A 17,547-nucleotide genomic window follows, 5' to 3' on the forward strand; every position below is an offset into this window, starting at 1 on the left:
GAAAATATATTTCTGATAATAAAGTAGATTATTTGACGATGCATAATTTTTTTTTGTTTTTATTAAAATGAAGGAAAATGAATTAATCTAAGCTTTAGAAGTTTCATTTTGATGAAATGAGAGTTAACAGTAGTTATGATATAATAGTATTTTTCCAAATTAATAAAATTTTTAAGAATTTACGAAAAATAACTAACAAGATTTATTTCTCAATTGCAGAAGTCATGGAAAGATTTTTTTTTTGATATCTAGATGCACAGGTAATAAATAAATTTTATTCATTCTCATAGTCGTAATAAATCATCATCACTGTCTTCTGATTGACAGCGTGTATCGGGCGCATCCAGTAATGAATCCATTTCTGGACCGGTATTGATCTATAATTTATATAGTTTAAAAATTAAATCAATCTATATGAAGTTTATAATTATTTTTATTAATGAAACTGAATGGTACAAAAATTCATTATATGTTTCAAATTGAATGATGATTGCTGACTACTTAAATAATTCATATGATAATTATAAAATTGCATAAAACTCAAAAATGGTTAATGTTATTCAGACCAAAATGCAATAAAAAAGATACTTTAAAGAATAATAATCACAAATCAAAAGATGTCTTCAACCAACCCCTGAAATAGAATAGAATAAAACCAAAATAAAAAATACATTTTAAAAATTAGCAAACAAAAAAAAAAAGAAATGAAAATGTAAAGAATGTAGCAACACTCACCATGCTTGCAAAAAATATTAATGAATTGTGTTAATGATCGAATAGTAAATCATTCCTATGCAAGTTTATTTAAATTATATAGAGAACCATTATCTTCTCTTAGTGTTACCACCTTATGATACAAGGCTTATATAAGCATGAAAAATAATTGCATAAACACTTACAACGAGAATAGTCATTCATTCTATTCTCAATATCAACATGCATGAATAAAAAGTGAATAAATACCTTAGAATACTGCATACGAATGTTCGATTTTTTAAACCATCGTGAACAACACGAAGAATTAATACATCCTCTCACTCGTGAATTTAGTAAGTAAAGTACCACAAATGATCCACATATAGCAAGTAAGACACTAATTGTTACTACGGAAACTTAAAACAAATTAAGCTGGGTCAAATAGAGAATTTATTTTGTTATTAAAAGAATAAAAAATCAAATAATTATGAATATATCTATAAATATTTAGATATTTTTACAGCATGATACTTACCATAAACCGTTTCATTAGACTCATCAATTATATCAGGTGCTTTTGAACTTTCAAGTGGAATAGTAGATGTAGAGGATATAGATTCATTGATTATTTTTTTTTTGTTTCGATCTAATTCAGAGAATTTAGTTTTAGGTATTTCTGTTTGTTCTTCAGGTAGCAAATACTGAAACATTGAAATACAAGTCTTCATATTTTAGGCATCTGATAATAAATTTTAATTGATTGAGATAGATCGCCATTAGAAGGTATATTTTTAACACAATTATTTCAATAACTCATTGAAATTATGTTTGACACATTTGAAGTAATTAAGAAAATCTATTGTAATAATAAAGTATTATAAATCTTTATCAGAAATAATAATTATAATCGTAGGAATTAGTCTGATTATAAAATTAGCTTCTGTATCAGTTTAAATAGGTAATAGGAAAAAGGCATCAAACTTTTTAGAGAATGTTTGGGGACGATTAGAATTCCGTGCTGCTCATCGTCAAGCTCTCAATGAAGGTAGAGCCCGAGTCATTGTTATTTTGTATGGAGATATTGGGTTGACCGAAGATTTGGATTCTGAGCTAAAAGCGTATCTTAATATGAATACGTATGTTTGATGAGATAATTCATCTTTTTTAACCTGGTTAAACTCTGAATAAATGCTATTTTGTATTATATTCTCTAAATATTTTTTCTCTAAATGAAGCTTACTTAATTACGCACAGTTGTTATTCGTTTTACTCACTTTTATCGATTTGTCATTACAAACGAGTGACGTATTCCATTGAATAATAAGGTGGCATGCTTTATCTTCAACAATTGTTGGCACGTTTTTCGATTTATCACGTTCACAGCTAAAATGAATCAATGTGTAGCGACGATTCTGATTTCCACAAGGCGATCCATCTGTGTAATTGAGATATGGACCGTGAGCTGACCAGAAAAAGTTCGAATTAGCTTTTCCACCAATAATTAAGTTCTGAGCTGAACAAACACCTAAAAGTCCCATATAAATTTTTCGTCAGTCTTATGTAAACTGTCTTATCTCAATGTTTTAAATAATAACGTATAAATATTTCAAAAAATGCAAAAAACCAACCTGCATCTGCTTTAAGCACATCTGATTGGCAAGAATTATTTAGTAAGGGTGCACAAACTCTTAACTTATAATGGATTCCTCCAGAACTTTCCAAAATTTGGTCTTTTATCATTAACGATTTTAAATCATATCTATTAAAATTCAAAGGAAATAAAACTTCCAAGTTAATAGATGGAAAATAGCAGGAATTTTAAAACTGTTCTACGTACTTCATTTTAGTAACCGGATCAAAAGCTATACACTTATCTTCCATTTTAAATCTAGGTTTTTTTCTACACACGACATTAGTTTTCCATAATAAATTATATCGACAATTTCTTTCAACCCCAGTAAGTTCAATGGTATTATCCTAAAATAAAAGATTCATTTTTAACATTTATCGCTGAAAATATAGTTTTTCAAAATTTAATATAAATAAATTTTTTCTACTGATAAATTAATTTCTACTAAATTTCTATTATTGTTATAATTAGAATAGTGAAATAATTCAATTTACGCCTGATTCTTCATCGCAGATGAATGATATTAAAGTAAAAGCCGCTTGCCCTCGACACAAATTTCCATTCGTATTGTTCAATTGAATTTTATTTTTGTTTATAGTTGGTGAACTTACGTCGCCAAGATTAACATAGCTGTAAGATTATCTTTTGTATAAACATTTTTTAATTATTTTTTCTTGATTTACTCATACGTAAATTTATTAAATAATCATACCTCATATTGAGTGAATGTCTTAAACATACACTTGATGAATATCGGCAAACTGCTCCGTTACCATAAACTATTGGATGACAAACATTTAGAATAATTGAAGTATTTTCATCGATGGGAACTATGTAATTATCAGAATATTTCGTTAAACTGCTTAAATCATAAAAATTTCCAGCATCATCAGTAACAGTACAGTCAATGAAGGGTTTTTCCATTGGAGGCACACCACATGCTGAAATTGTTCTCCAAATCATTTCAATTGCACATTGGTCGTCCGACTACATCAACAATAGTAATAATGATAATTAAAATAAAAATCCGATTTAATGAGAATAGATTCAACTGTTTTAATGAATAGAAAGTTTTATATTATTTATTAATTACTTACATGGAAATGAATTTCGGGTTCTGAATTAGTTTTTTTAAAATCGCATATCATCACAATATTAAGCGTATAAGGTTTATCATTTTTACAGCTTTCGCCGATATAATTAAAAGTCATTTTACCATCGATATCATTGTACTGAGGTTTATTTCCTGATGAAGAAAAGATCGCTTAAATCTTCAAATCTTTAAGTATTATTTTTAAATCTATGTACCTAAAACTATTTCTTTATTTCCTCGATGAAAACAAACGTAAGCATGTCTATTATTGCATAAGTTTTTCAAAGGTTCTTTACACAATTGTAAACTGATTTTTTCTTTAGAATTTTTCAGGCGAATTACATGCTCTACATTTGATAAATTTGTAAAATCGAAGTCAATACCACCTATTTGATTATTTACGTATAAACATGGATCATGCTCATCAATTCGTGGAATTTCTTTTGACGAAGATTCCTACGATAGAAATACAAATGTAATTAATACACCGTACTAAATAAATAGTTAATTGTATAAAATCAATAATTGAGTTTAAGATAATTGAGTTGGCAAAAGAAACTGATATGTAAATGATAGAGGTTATTTCATACTTTTCTCAGAATTATATTACAAACTTTGCAGTGAAGTTCTAGGAATTATTTTCAGATAATACAGCTGTAAAGATTAATCATGCTACATATGCTATATATATATATATGTTAGTTATGTGTTTATTTTAATGTTATTCTGAATGTGCATATCAATTATTAATCTAAAATTTTACCTTGCTATAACAGAAATGTAGACAAATGAATATTGTAGCTGATGAGGAGAAAGTTTTTGAATACCACATAATTCCTTATTAATTACAATTTTTACTAATAAATTTTAGTTTTAATAAAGATTTTATTCATATTACTATACAGCTAGATTCACTTAAATTTACTTCTAAACACCTCTTACATGTCGATCTACACCGCCAATGATGTTTCAACCAATCAGAAACAATGAATCGAACAAAGGAAATGACGGTTTTACGAGTTGATCTAAAAAAATCGAAAACGTATGACAGTTATTATTAAACTAAGTTATTAAGATAAGTATGTCTACTGTTTCACAATAATGTTTAGTATTTGCTTTTTATTGTTAAAGTAATTTTTCAAAAATATTATGTAAATAAATTTCTATATAGAATTGCGTATTTTCAAGTACAATTCTGTATGATTGTTGATAATGGGTTCATAATTAAAGCTAGGTTATTTCCGACAAGATACTGACGCCATGATGGTATAATGGCAGCCATTTTCTAGGTTAGTTGTGAGCGTTGTCAGTGACGCACTGTGACGAATTGTGGTCGATAATCGGAGATTGAAGTAATTAAATATCATTTTTATAAACTTATTTTATTTTTTTATAATAATTATATTATTCTACTCTTTAAAATGATTATATTTATTAATTGTAATCCATTTTTTTAAATAATTCGAGTTTGAAAAAATGTGACTGCTAGCGTCAATTTGCTTGATTATTTATTGTTTTTGTAAACATTCAAGAGTTATCAAAATATATTTATTATCAAAAGATTACTTCACAATCATAAATTGATTTATAAGTTTCTTTTAGAAATACTAGAAACATGTCAAACGGTAACGGAGATCATGAAGAAGAAGGTTATGTGGTAAAGTTGAGGGGTTTGCCATGGTCTACTACGGTGGACGAAATCATGAAATTTTTTAGTGATTGCCGTATTTGCCATGGAAAAGCCGGAATTCATATGACTATGTCACGAGAGGGTCGTCCTAGCGGAGAAGCTTATATTGAAATGGAAACCGAAGAGGATATTGAAAAAGCTTGCAAACGTGACAGAGATCATATGGGACATCGTTACATTGAAGGTAAATGATCATGATGTGATTATATTTTAATCATAAAAATAATGGTTTCATCATAATACACTATTTTAGAAATTTATATCAACACTTTGTCAACTTATTGTCAACAAATTATCAACTAATTAATTTTGGTTTTATTTTCTGAATCGCACAGTTTTCAAAGCGAGAAGAAGTGAAATGGAATGGGTTGTAAAAAGAAGTGGTCTCAATCTAGAAAATGCAATGGATGATGGATGTGTTAGACTAAGAGGCTTACCTTTTGGTTGTTCTAAAGAAGAAATAGCACAATTTTTCTCAGGTATGATGGAACGATATTTTTGTGTACATAAAATATTTTTATCAAATTCAACCCATTAAGAACGTATCTTCTCAATTTCACTCCAAGTTAAAAATTCAATTCCAATAGTTTACATATTAAATTCGTAAATAATAATATTGTAAATGGTAACATTACTTAATTCACTGTGAAAAAGCCTTTTCAAAATCGATTTACTTTCAAATTGTAAATGTTTGAAATTGGTGTCTTGTAAGCAGCATGATTGCTTTTGACAATTAACTAATGGCCTAGATAAATTTAAAAAAGCTTAAGACTCATATAAAAAAGAATTATTATTAAGCTGGTTTGGTAATGCTGTTGATTTGTTTTGGATGTAATCACCAGTTTTTATATTTAATATTATTCAGAGAATACGATAGCATGTATAAATAAAAAGAGAATAAAAAATGTCATAATTTGACAATTGAGGAACCTTTTTCAGCAAATAAATTTAGAAATTATGAATAAATAATCAAAATAATTAGGCTTCCATTATTCCAACTTGCAACTGTTTTTTTTTAATCTAATGGGTATGTCGCTACAATATGGTTGTTTGATTATGTGTGGGTCAGGGTTGGAGATATTGCCGAACGGGATTTCGCTACCAACAGACAGCTACACGGGCCGCAGTACTGGGGAGGCTTACGTTCAATTTGTTAACAAAGATGTCGCGGAGCGCGCCCTTCAGAAACACAAGGAAAAGATAGGACACAGGTGGGGCACTGATTCTAGATGGGTTTGGGTATATTTATGATTTACCAATTTAACTTTCATTAAATGTAATTTAGTATTTATTACATCCTTACTTTGGTTACATAGGATATTATTATAAACATTATTAATTATTTTATATATACAAAATCTATTTTTTATGATTTATTATTCCATTTATTTTTTCTTCTGTTGGAAGTAAATTATTAAAGTATGTATCTAAGATGTTTAATATCGGTCGAAAGTAGATCATTTTGGTAAAAAAATAAGAGAAAAAGGTGTTGAAATAAGCAAAAAGTACTGTTGGCCCGACTGAAACCTCTGGGTGGGTGCCGGGCGGGTGGTACCCCCTTACATCGTCACCGAATCCCATGGGAGGTGGGTTGGGCTATCCAAAGGCTTTTCATCATGGATGGGTGGGCACTACTGAGGTAGTAAACACCACCAACATTATGATTATTTTGATGTAGCAACTGCTCTTTCAACATAAACGGTACATTATTCGAAAATTATCAGATTACTAAAAAAATAATGTCAACTATTTCATATTCTTTCGTTTTTTATTTTAAAAATAATACAAACTGTTTATCAGAACTTCAAAGTTGCTCAAATGAATCAAAAAATAAATAGAATTGATAACGAAAAAGTTTTTTATTTATTCGTTAGTAGTAGAGTCTCCTTTTGTACTTAGCGAATTATTTCATTAATATGGAATACATTTTTATAAACATTTGTATTACTGGATATAATTATTAAATTTAACTAATAATATAATTTCAGTATAAATTTCATTTTATTAAGTCATTGTCAATAACTAAAAATGGTCGTTTTATGTAGAAAGTGCATTTGTTCAAATAATATGTTATTAATGAAATTTTTATATGTATAATAATCAATTACAGAAGCTCAGTGAATCTAAAATATTTTATTACTGAATTTAAAGACTTATAATCATTTAAATTTCTATTTTTAATCTGAACGAATAATTACTAAATATCTGGAAATTATTTTAAATGTTAACTGAATATCAATTTTTACGTATAATATTTAATTCAACTACATTGTACATTAGTTTATAAAATAATTCATTTGACAGATATATCGAAATATTTCGGAGCAGTTTATCCGAAGTTCGTGCAAGTATTGGCCCAAAAATGCGAGGTGGTCCTATGGGCGGTGGATTCAATCAACGACCCGCACCTTATGATCAAAGAGATCGATTTGGTGGCATGAATCGTTTCAATAGCAACAATAGAAATGCTCGGAATAGAGGTACATTAACGTTATATAATTCTTCTATTATTAATGTTTATGACAAAATTTATTTGGTCATTTTTTCATGTTAAATGATTTAGATTTTGATGGTGGTCCATGGGGTAATTCAAATAACTTTGGATCTCGAGGAGGTGGCATGGGAATGAGAAATAATATGGATATGAAAGGTGGCAATTATCGAGGAAATAATGATAATTGGGGAGGAAATTCCGGAATACATTGCGTTCACATGAGAGGATTGCCTTTCAGAGCTACTGAACAAGATATTGCAGACGTAAGTTTATTTATTTATCTTAAATATTAATTTCTTTTGTTAAATAAATTTTTAATGACTATTATAAATTGACACTTTTCAAAAAAAAAAAAAAAAATGAAATAAATTTCTATTTTAGTTTTTTAGACCATTGATACCTGTGAATATTAGAATAATCCTTGAAAATAATGGAAGAGCATCAGGTGAAGCTGATGTAGAATTTGCAACTCATGAAGATGCTGTTAAAGCCATGTCCAAGGATAAAAGTCATATGTCTCATAGATACATTGAATTGTTTTTAAATTCATCAATCGGATCAGGAGGAATGTCGTTAGGTGGAATCGGCAATTTTTGTGGAGGTAATGTATATAAAAAAAAGTCAAGTTAAATCAGTATGTACCAAAAATATAAGTATCATCAATTTAAAGAAAAAATTCAACGTATATTTTTTAAATTTAATATTGATTAGAAAGTTCCTATTGAATTTACTGATAATAAATTAAATTGACCAAGTGATTTGAATCTTTCAATTTATGAGTCATAAAACATTAAAAATTTTTCATATGAACTATTTAAATATCTTTTTCTCATTAAAATTCACTATTATTCATTATGAATACTATTTTATTAAATTATAAAATAAATTAATCGATTGTTTCGATATTTTTTTTTTATGATTTATTCTGTTTTTAGGATTAGGAAACAATTTCAGGCCAGGATATTCTCCAAACAATCGTGGTTACAATAGTCAACTTGGTGGAAATAATTACAACAGTTTCTGAGACAGGTCTCACGGTTTTCACCAAGACAATCACTGATAAATTAATATTAAGAGAAATTTTCTAATATAACATTTCTTGTTGACAAATTGATTTATTTCTTGGTTTAGAAGTTAAAAAACAAAAATAATCATTTCAAGGTATTCATTTTCATTTATAACAAATACTAATGTAGTATAATAATAATGAGAAGATAAAATGATCTTCTAATTGTAAGAATTATACACTGTAATTCAAAACGTATATAAAGTATACGAAAACATCACAATACTATGACATAAAAAAAATGTTAAAATACTAAAAATAATGAAAAATAGAACGTATCATTAATAACTACAATACTTATATCAAAATATTCTCAGGCTTAAGTAATGAAACTTTTAATTGGTAGTTTTATTGAATACGTAAAATCAGTAAAGAACAATTGAAAGATTGCTTTTTGTAAAATCTATCATGATATAATAATTAAATGAAATTTTAATTGCTAAAATAAAGTAGTAAATATCATGAAATATAAATAACAACAGTCATGAAAACTTAAATGCCAAAGTTTTCAAAATATCATTCTAGTTTTTATTAAAAAAACTGTGTTTCTCAAAGGCGTTGAGTGCCAAGTGCGCAATCAATAAATTTTAAATATATTTTGTACAATAAAAAAATAAAATTTGACAAAATAGTTATTGAATTGATGGTTTAAGTTAATATTAATATCATTGAAATTTATATGGAAGTAAATTTTTGTGTATTGTATTTCGAAATGGTGATAATAAAAAGAAACTTCGAAATATAAACCATCTCGTTTAACTATTTCGATTCCATTTGGCAATAATTAATCAGTAAACTTAATATAACTAGTATTTATTTAAATGAGAGTGCACTGGTATGCATGAAGTGAAAGAATGTATGATAGAATCCAATCAGAGATATACAGTATAATGTAAGGCGAATAACGAGAAGAAGGGGAATACACTAGTCGAAGAACTAACCAATGGAAAATTTTTGTCAAATTTTACTTCGCTGTCATCAAGAAAAGTTACATCCACAACTGACATGTAGATAACAATATCATTTTAACAATGATAGAAGATAAGAATTATTAGCCGAAACATGCATTCAGTGGGATTAAAAGTTGTTAAACGGCCTCTAATCGTGATAAGAGTTTCTAGACGATAAGCAATTGAAGTATGTTCAATCATTTTACCATTTAGCTTGGTCTTTTAGTGAGTGTTTAAGTCAACTTTTAAAAATTTTGTATTATATACTGTTAATCAATGAACTAAAAAGTTTGTTTCAATTACTTTAAATACATTTAATTAAAGTGAAATGGTGAACAGCTGACAATGACTCACACAGGAGTTGACTGTCATTGAATTTAAAAATTATCTTCTATCAGTACACTTGAGTTCAGTTCAATGCCACTTTAAAGTAGAAACTATGAAGCTGTTTTAACATGATAATTGATGAAACTGAAGCCAAGGACGATTCATTCATATCATTAAACAGGTAAGACTGTTTTCGGACAAAAATAAAATAATTATTTTTTGGACATCAGTCTATTTTGTTACCAGAGATAAAAATACTTTACACACAATATGTGAGTAATTACATTTAATATTAAACTGAAAATAACATGAATTTGGAATTTTTTATTGTCTCTATTACTTACGTTTGTTTTTCTTTTCATTATTTTGCATTTGTTTCACAGATTTTTAAATAATTTATTTCAAAAAAAAAAAAAAACAAAATCATGATGATCAAAAATGAATACAGACGAAGTCGAAAATTATCTCGATATCATAATGCGCTTAAAAATCTTATTCCATTTCGTTTGGTAAAAACGTATGTATTAATTACTATTTTATAAATTGTTTGATGATATTACTAAATTGAGCATCAAAAAATTAAATTATTAAAAAAATAAAAAATATAATATTTATTCAGGTCAGATGAAGAAATGCCTATTGATAAAGCCGGGTTTTTTTCAACCATTTCTAATTCGTGGATATCTAAATATTTATGGATTTCATATCGTAAAGGTATTACTTTAGCTGATTTACCAAAACCTTCTCCTTTTGATACTGCCAATCATAATGCTAAAAGGTAATTAACATAATTCAATCATTTATTTGTTAGTAATTAATATTTATATACACACGTATCGAACGTAAGAAACAAGTTATTATTTAACTAGAAATCTTTATCATCTATTTTTTAGATTAGAATCGTTGTGGAATGATGAAGTAATTCAACATAGTTTAACCGGAGCTTCATTTTCCAGAGCAGCATGGAAATTTATTAGAACAAGAATATTTGTGGCTGCTCTCATGTTCAGTTGTTCAATAACTTTAGGATTTTTTGGACCTGTACTTATGTCTTCTTCAATTTATCTTAATATTTATTTACAAAAAATTTATATTATTTATGTAATACATAACAATCTTACAAATTATCAATCATAAATTCTATCACTACAGGCTTTAGTAATGAGGAGGATATTAGAGAATGTAGAATCTTCAGAGAAATCGATATCAACTGGATTAATGTGGGTATTTTTTTTGATGATTGCGGATATTTTGAAAATTTCATTCTTTAATTGGGGTTGGAACACTTGCTATAGAACTGGTTTAAGAATGAAGTCAGCTTTTATTACTATTATGTACAAAAAGCTCATAAAAACAAATAATATAAATAATAGGAATTCAGGCAAAGTATGTAAACTAAACTGATCGTTTATAAAACGAAAATAGAAATACTACTGATTGATATAAATTAAATCTTTCTTAAGCTGATTAATATGATGGCTAATGATGGACAAAGTGTCTATGATCTTTGTATATATATACCAATGATGGGTGCTGGATTAATTGTGACAATATTAATTTTTATCTATATTGTCCTTGTATTAAGTCCTATGGCATTGGTGGGATTTTCATTTTTCTTTTTATTTTATCCTCTTCAGGTAAATAATGATTAATTTTAGTAAACTATTTTATTTTAATTTTATAATAACAACGACGACAATTATTATTATCTTCAGTATTTAATATCTCGACTCAATGGTTACTTTAAGAAAAAAAGCATTCAATTATCTGACAAAAGAGTCTCTATTATAAATGAGATGTTGATGTGTATCAAGTTAATTAAAATGTACGCATGGGAGGATCCTTTTAGCATGAATCTTTTGGGTAAAAAGAAAACATTATTTTTTTTACATGCCATTTACAATAACAAAAAATTACATAAAAGCTCGATTTTTACGAATCCATTATTTATTTATGTATGAATAATAGATTATTTATAATTTTTATTGTTTAGAACTTCGTCAAAAAGAAAGAATTTGGCTAGAAAAAATGTGCATTACGAGGAGTTATGGTTCTTCTTTAACAAGTACACTTCCGATAATTGCCGGAATAATTACGTTTTCTGTCCACGTAGCCGGAGGTCATAGTTTAAATGCGGCTCAGGTAACATGAAACTATTGTTTGTTTAATAGTTAACATTTGTTCTTCTTATTTCATTATTTATTCAAAACAATAATTATTACTTAACTTTAAAGTTTTTCGAAAATTCATTGAAAATAATTATACAGATTTTGTATTATTTGATTGAAAATGTGAATTACAGGCTTTTCCGATCATAACAATTTTTATAAATCAAATGAAGAATTGTCTTTCAGCCTACAGAGAAGGACCAAGACAAATCATTGAAACTAATATTTCATTTGAACGAATGAAGGTTCTTTTAATAGTTTTTATTTTATGTTTTTACTTCTTTTTAGCTTACGGTTTATTATGCTTTCAATGAACAATCACATTAATTGAAGAATAAATTTACATTAATTTAGAAAATAACTTTTAACTTGGTAATTTTAAAAGTATAACTTTTAATTTTAGTAAAAATATCTTTTATATTAAAATATAATAGGATTTATAGTAGAAACACAATGTTGATTACACCAATAGTTACATCAGTATATAAATGATTATTACAAATAGTGTCAATTGTAGATACATTAATTACCTTATTTTCAGGTATTTCCAATCTTGCTACTTTTGAATTCGCAGGCTCGACACATGATTTCATTCTTTGAAGTGGCAATAACATCTATTATAAATGCAAGACTTTCTTTTACTAGAATAAAGGTGCTTAGTTTCATTAGTATTTATACTAAAGCAATAAGATTTATCTTTTCATTCTCGATAAATAAATTTTTGAGTTTTTCTTATTTATAAAACTAATTGAAAATAGATCCATTTCTCAATTTCATTTATTATTAATTTACTTAAAATCTTTAAAATGAATACCAGATCATACTCCATTAGATACTCTAAATGATGACATACTATTTTTTCTATTGACTTTGCAGAATTTTATACAGTCATGTCTTATCAAGTAAGCTTTATGCGCTTTGTTACAAGTGATGTCAAGATCAATGGTTCTATAAAGATATTAAAAATATATTATTCATATGCATGCATGACAGATAGCTAATATATTGTGAGTTGGCATAAATCTTTTTGTCATATTTTTAATAAAAAATCAATTTAATCTGAATAATATTTATGTACCATTCATTAAAGTATCATAAATTATTGACAAATTTCTCTTAGAATTATTTTTAATGAATCTCAATTTCATGACTACAATAAATATTTAAAATGATAGCATTTCGTTAATATTTACTGCAACAATTTAAGCTTTGTAAATACTTTTCACATAACAGCATCCAATAAAATATTTATCTTTTTGCTATCTACGAGCTTGCTTTCACAGTATTTGTACATTAGTAGTCAAAGTATCTTTAACATTAAAAATAAAATAACAATTTATTAGCAAATAAATTAGATGTTAATGTTAGCATTTAAAACATAAATTAATTCAAATTCTATTTTCGTAGAGTGTCTTGAGTATGGAAGAAAGTAACTGCGTTATTCAAAAGCCAATCGTGAAGTCTCAAGCGTTGTCGATTATGAATGGATCATTTGTTTGTGACTTCGATTCATCAGATTTGAAAATAGACATTGACTATAAGTAATTATTTTTAATTTATGAACCTATTATTTTTCTTTTAATCATTCAATTATTATATATTTTAACTCGTAGAAGATTGAAATCCAAAGATGAAAATCAAGACTTGGAAAAAAATGAAATAGAATCACTTATACCAAAACGTATTGAGATTTTAAGTGATATTAATTTAGAGATATCAAAGTCTAAGTTAATTGGAATTTGTGGTCATGTTGGATGTGGAAAAACTAGTCTTTTAAAAGCTGCCTTAGGTCAATTACGCATATCAACCGGTAAAGTCTTTAGAGACGGTACCTGTGCTTATGTTAGTCAACAAGCATGGATTTTAAATGCTACTTTTAGAGAAAATATTTTATTTGGTAATAAATTCGATGCTCAACGTTACTATGCAGCAATTGTTTTATGCTGTTTACAAGATGATTTAGATTCACTGCCTGCTGCTGATGAGACTGAAATTGGGGAACGTGGAGTTAATTTATCTGGTGGACAGAAGCAAAGAGTAGCACTCGCTAGAGCTTATTATGCTAATCAGTATGTTTTCCTTTTTTTTTGTAATATATCATATAAAACAGATTTATTTTTATAAGGTATTATTTTGATTTTATCAGTATATTTTTTTTTACTTTTCAGAGATATTTATTTTCTCGATGATCCATTTAGTGCAGTTGATGTCAATGTCGGATGGTATATTTTTGAAAATCTAATTCAAGATGCATTAAAAGACAAAACTATTATACTTGTTACCCATCAAATATCGGTTAGTAACTGTGTATATTACAAATATTAGTAGATTTTATTCACTTAATCTGCATTTTTATGATAATATATGAAATTAGTTCCAATTATTTATTTTTCTAGTATCTCAGTCGTTGTGATCAAATTTATATGATGAGTAATGGTCGTATTGTAGAGCAAGGTGATCATATATCATTGATTCAAGCTGGTAAAGAATATGCTTCAATGGTCAAAAATATTACCGCCAATTATAATTTAAATAATCATGAAAAGATGTTCAATAGAATGTCCAATGATTATTCAGATGATGATGATGATAGTAATAATGAATTGATTGTCAACGAAAATTATCAAACAGATACTAATGAAGAACTTAATGAGAATAAAAATATTGCTGGTAATTAATATTATTTAATACTTAATAATAAACTCGTGTATTTCAAATATAGACTTCAACTATATAACGGTAAATTAATAATAATTATAATTCATAGATGGAAAACTTATTGCACCAGAAAGAATGGAAGAAGGAACGATAAAATTACATACGTACCTTCTTTACATTAGTTCAATGGGTGGTTTTTTTATTGGTGCCATCGTATTAGCTAATGTTTTGTTGAATACTAGCTGTGTATTGTTTAGTAATTGGTGGTTAGCCTATTGGATCAAAGCTGGAAGTGGGGTAAGTGTTGAATATTATTATGACTACAAATAATCAATTTTATATAGTAAAAGAACTTTTTAAATTCAAATGAGAATTGAAAGAATAATATGTAGTTGTTTGTTTTTTTCAACAATCTCTAAATATTAGGGCGCTACTATTTTAGTTGGAAATGAAACCATTATCTCAAATAATATTTTAGACAACCCTGATCTAGGGTATTATCAAAGTATCTATGCAGCATGTATATTTGCTATCATAGGATCGAGTATTCTTCGAGGATTTACATTAACTCACGTTGCATTAAATGCATCATCTACATTACATAATAAATTATTTAAAATAATCCTCAATACAACAATGCAATTTTTTGAAATTACTCCAAAAGGACGAATACAAAATATTTTTAGTCGGGACATGAGCGATCGTAAGTGATATTTTTGTATTATTACAATACATACATGTAATCATTTGCATTAATCAATAGCAATATGACTACATTATTATCTTTTTTAGTTGATGGTTCACTACCTCTTGCTTTAGAAATTGTATTGCATAACATGTTCCATGGAATAATGAATGTTTTAATCATCTGTATTTTATTTCCTTACCTTATCATTCCCTTTATTTTCTTAAGTATTTTGTTTTACTTTCTTAGTAAAATATTCAGGTATTTAGTCCAATTTCAATTATTATTATAGTTCATAGTACCAAATAAAATATAAATTATATAAAAAATTAACGTCCGTATTCGTTAAATAAAATTTTAAGAAAGCAAATTATTTAAATTTTTTAGGAAAACTTTAAGAGATTTACAACGTCATGAAAGCACAACTAGATCTCCTATTTTTAGTTTTGCAACGACAACACTACAAGGACTAGATACTATCCATGCATTTAAAAAAGAAAAAGATTTTGTTGGACGGTAAAACGAATATTTTTCTATTACACAATCATGATAAACGAAACTTTTTATTTTTTATGATAATTTTATTTTAGATTTTATGGATTTATTGATGTAAATGGAACATGTGATTTTATGTCCAATGTATTGATACGATGGGCTGCTGTAAGATTTGATGTTCTTACAATCATTGCTTATGTATGTACTGGGCTAGTAATAATTTTTTTAAAAGATGATGTCTCACCAGCGATGGCAGGGCTAGCATTATCTTTTTGTGGTCAAATGACTGGTTTTTTACAATACACAATTCGAGTATTATCTCAAACAGAATTAAAATTCATTGGTGTTGAGAAAATAGGCTTTTATTTAAGAGTAAGTATTGCCCAGAAAATTATTAATATTTTCATCAAAAATTGAATAATAATAAAATAAATTTTTTAGATTCTAAAAAACGAGGATGATTATACAAAACCATCATCAATTGTACCAAATAACAATTGGCCTAATAATGGCATAATAGAATTTAAAAATGTTTCATTGAAATATCAGCCAACTACTCCGACCATTTTAAATGATATTTCATTCCGAGTAAATTCGGGAGAAAAATTAGGTATATGAAATTCCATATTTGGAACTAAAATATAATAAAAATGAATGTTAATGGTATTTGTCTTAAATCCATTTTTATAGGAATTGTTGGAAGAACAGGTTCAGGAAAAAGTTCTTTAATAATTGCATTATTTAGACTAGTAGAAATTTCAACAGGATCTATATTAGTTGATGATATTGATATTTCAAATATTCATCTTCAAAAATTAAGAGACAAATTATGTATCATACCTCAAGATCCTATGATTTTTAGTGGAACAATAAGATATAATTTGGATCCATGGAAAATCAAAACAGATGAAGAACTTTGGATTGCTCTTGAAAAGACTAAATTAAAGAATAAAGTTATTTCTATGCCCGGTCAGTTAGACGCGATTGTAGATTCTAGTGGATCTAATTTGAGTATTGGTGAATGCCAATTATTTTGTTTAGCTCGAGCTCTTTTACGGAAAAATAAAATTTTAATTTTAGATGAAGCTACTGCTTCTGTAGATCCTCAAACAGAAACTCTTGTACAAACAACAATTCAAGAAACATTCTCTGACTGTACAGTGTTGATTATTGCTCATCGATTACAGAATGTTTTATCGTGTGATCGTATACTTGTTCTGAAAGCTGGAAAAATTGCAGAAATCAATACACCAGCTCAACTGCTCGAAAATAAAAATTCTGAATTTTCAAAGATGATAATTGCTTCTGAAAACAATCCCAATGCTTATTAATTGTTAAAATGTGATTCAATACAATAAAAATCAATTTGGTGAAAATACTAGATAATTTATTAATTTTAATCTATATTTTGTTTAAATATATGTATACTATTTTTTGTAAATATAAAAGATAAAAAATAGGTCTGAGCATACTTTGTCTGTGCTAACACGACGAACTTCCCATTAGTAATTGTTTATAACAAATTTAAATAGTTGTAATCAATGTTTGTTGAAAACATCCAAATACATGTGATATACACATTACTTATTCAATAA

At 27.0% G+C, this 17,547-nt stretch overlaps 3 protein-coding genes across 12 annotated transcripts; 2 read left to right on the forward strand and 1 right to left on the reverse strand.

The window, feature by feature from the left end:
- Positions 1-44: 44 nt before the first annotated feature.
- Lerp (lysosomal enzyme receptor protein) lies at positions 45-4,509 on the reverse strand. Of its 6 annotated transcripts, XR_004690790.1 has the most exons (12): positions 4,183-4,509; positions 3,635-3,875; positions 3,424-3,572; positions 3,039-3,313; positions 2,821-2,956; positions 2,534-2,673; positions 2,325-2,455; positions 1,971-2,221; positions 1,232-1,397; positions 964-1,112; positions 736-847; positions 493-634 (listed from the first exon to the last, which is right to left on the reverse strand). XR_004690790.1 is itself a non-coding variant. In XM_035089246.1 (11 exons), the coding sequence occupies exons 1-11, from the start codon at positions 4,249-4,251 to the stop codon at positions 285-287; spliced, it is 1,800 nt and encodes a 599-aa protein (XP_034945137.1). In that variant the 5' UTR covers positions 4,252-4,509; the 3' UTR covers positions 45-284. The 6 variants fall into 6 exon arrangements, 5 of the variants coding, with proteins under 5 accessions (XP_034945137.1, XP_034945140.1, XP_034945139.1 ...); XM_035089246.1 differs by lacking the exons at positions 493-634; positions 736-847 and adding an exon at positions 45-377; XM_035089248.1 differs by lacking the exon at positions 736-847 and having other exon boundaries at positions 484-634.
- Positions 4,510-4,634: 125 nt separating this feature from the next.
- Positions 4,635-9,309, forward strand: glo (glorund). 3 transcript variants are annotated; one of them, XM_035089253.1, is made up of 8 exons: positions 4,635-4,771; positions 5,022-5,293; positions 5,445-5,588; positions 6,179-6,320; positions 7,414-7,589; positions 7,673-7,866; positions 7,985-8,204; positions 8,539-8,627. In XM_035089253.1, the coding sequence occupies exons 2-8, from the start codon at positions 5,035-5,037 to the stop codon at positions 8,625-8,627; spliced, it is 1,224 nt and encodes a 407-aa protein (XP_034945144.1). In that variant the 5' UTR covers positions 4,635-4,771; positions 5,022-5,034. The 3 variants fall into 3 exon arrangements, with proteins under 3 accessions (XP_034945144.1, XP_034945145.1, XP_034945143.1); XM_035089254.1 differs by having other exon boundaries at positions 4,648-4,771; positions 5,012-5,293; XM_035089252.1 differs by lacking the exon at positions 4,635-4,771 and having other exon boundaries at positions 5,035-5,293; positions 8,539-9,309.
- Positions 9,310-9,408: 99 nt separating this feature from the next.
- Positions 9,409-17,328, forward strand: LOC118070559 (multidrug resistance-associated protein 5-like). 3 transcript variants are annotated; one of them, XM_035089242.1, is made up of 20 exons: positions 9,409-10,127; positions 10,330-10,463; positions 10,566-10,724; positions 10,840-10,987; positions 11,099-11,332; positions 11,410-11,583; positions 11,662-11,809; positions 11,940-12,088; positions 12,249-12,359; positions 13,522-13,655; positions 13,728-14,183; positions 14,283-14,409; positions 14,511-14,784; positions 14,882-15,069; positions 15,199-15,475; positions 15,565-15,718; positions 15,845-15,973; positions 16,048-16,324; positions 16,394-16,562; positions 16,643-17,328. In XM_035089242.1, exons 2-20 carry the CDS (start codon positions 10,372-10,374, stop codon positions 17,281-17,283), a joined length of 4,041 nt encoding a protein of 1,346 aa, XP_034945133.1. In that variant the 5' UTR covers positions 9,409-10,127; positions 10,330-10,371; the 3' UTR covers positions 17,284-17,328. The 3 variants fall into 3 exon arrangements, with proteins under 3 accessions (XP_034945133.1, XP_034945132.1, XP_034945134.1); XM_035089241.1 differs by lacking the exon at positions 12,249-12,359 and adding an exon at positions 12,656-12,766; XM_035089243.1 differs by lacking the exon at positions 12,249-12,359.
- The last annotated feature ends 219 nt before the right edge of the window (positions 17,329-17,547 follow it).

Source organism: Chelonus insularis, unplaced genomic scaffold, assembly GCF_013357705.1.
Source record: "Chelonus insularis isolate UGA/USDA-ARS -01 unplaced genomic scaffold, ASM1335770v1 contig_64_pilon, whole genome shotgun sequence".
NCBI classification, from domain to species: Eukaryota; Metazoa; Arthropoda; class Insecta; order Hymenoptera; family Braconidae; genus Chelonus; species Chelonus insularis.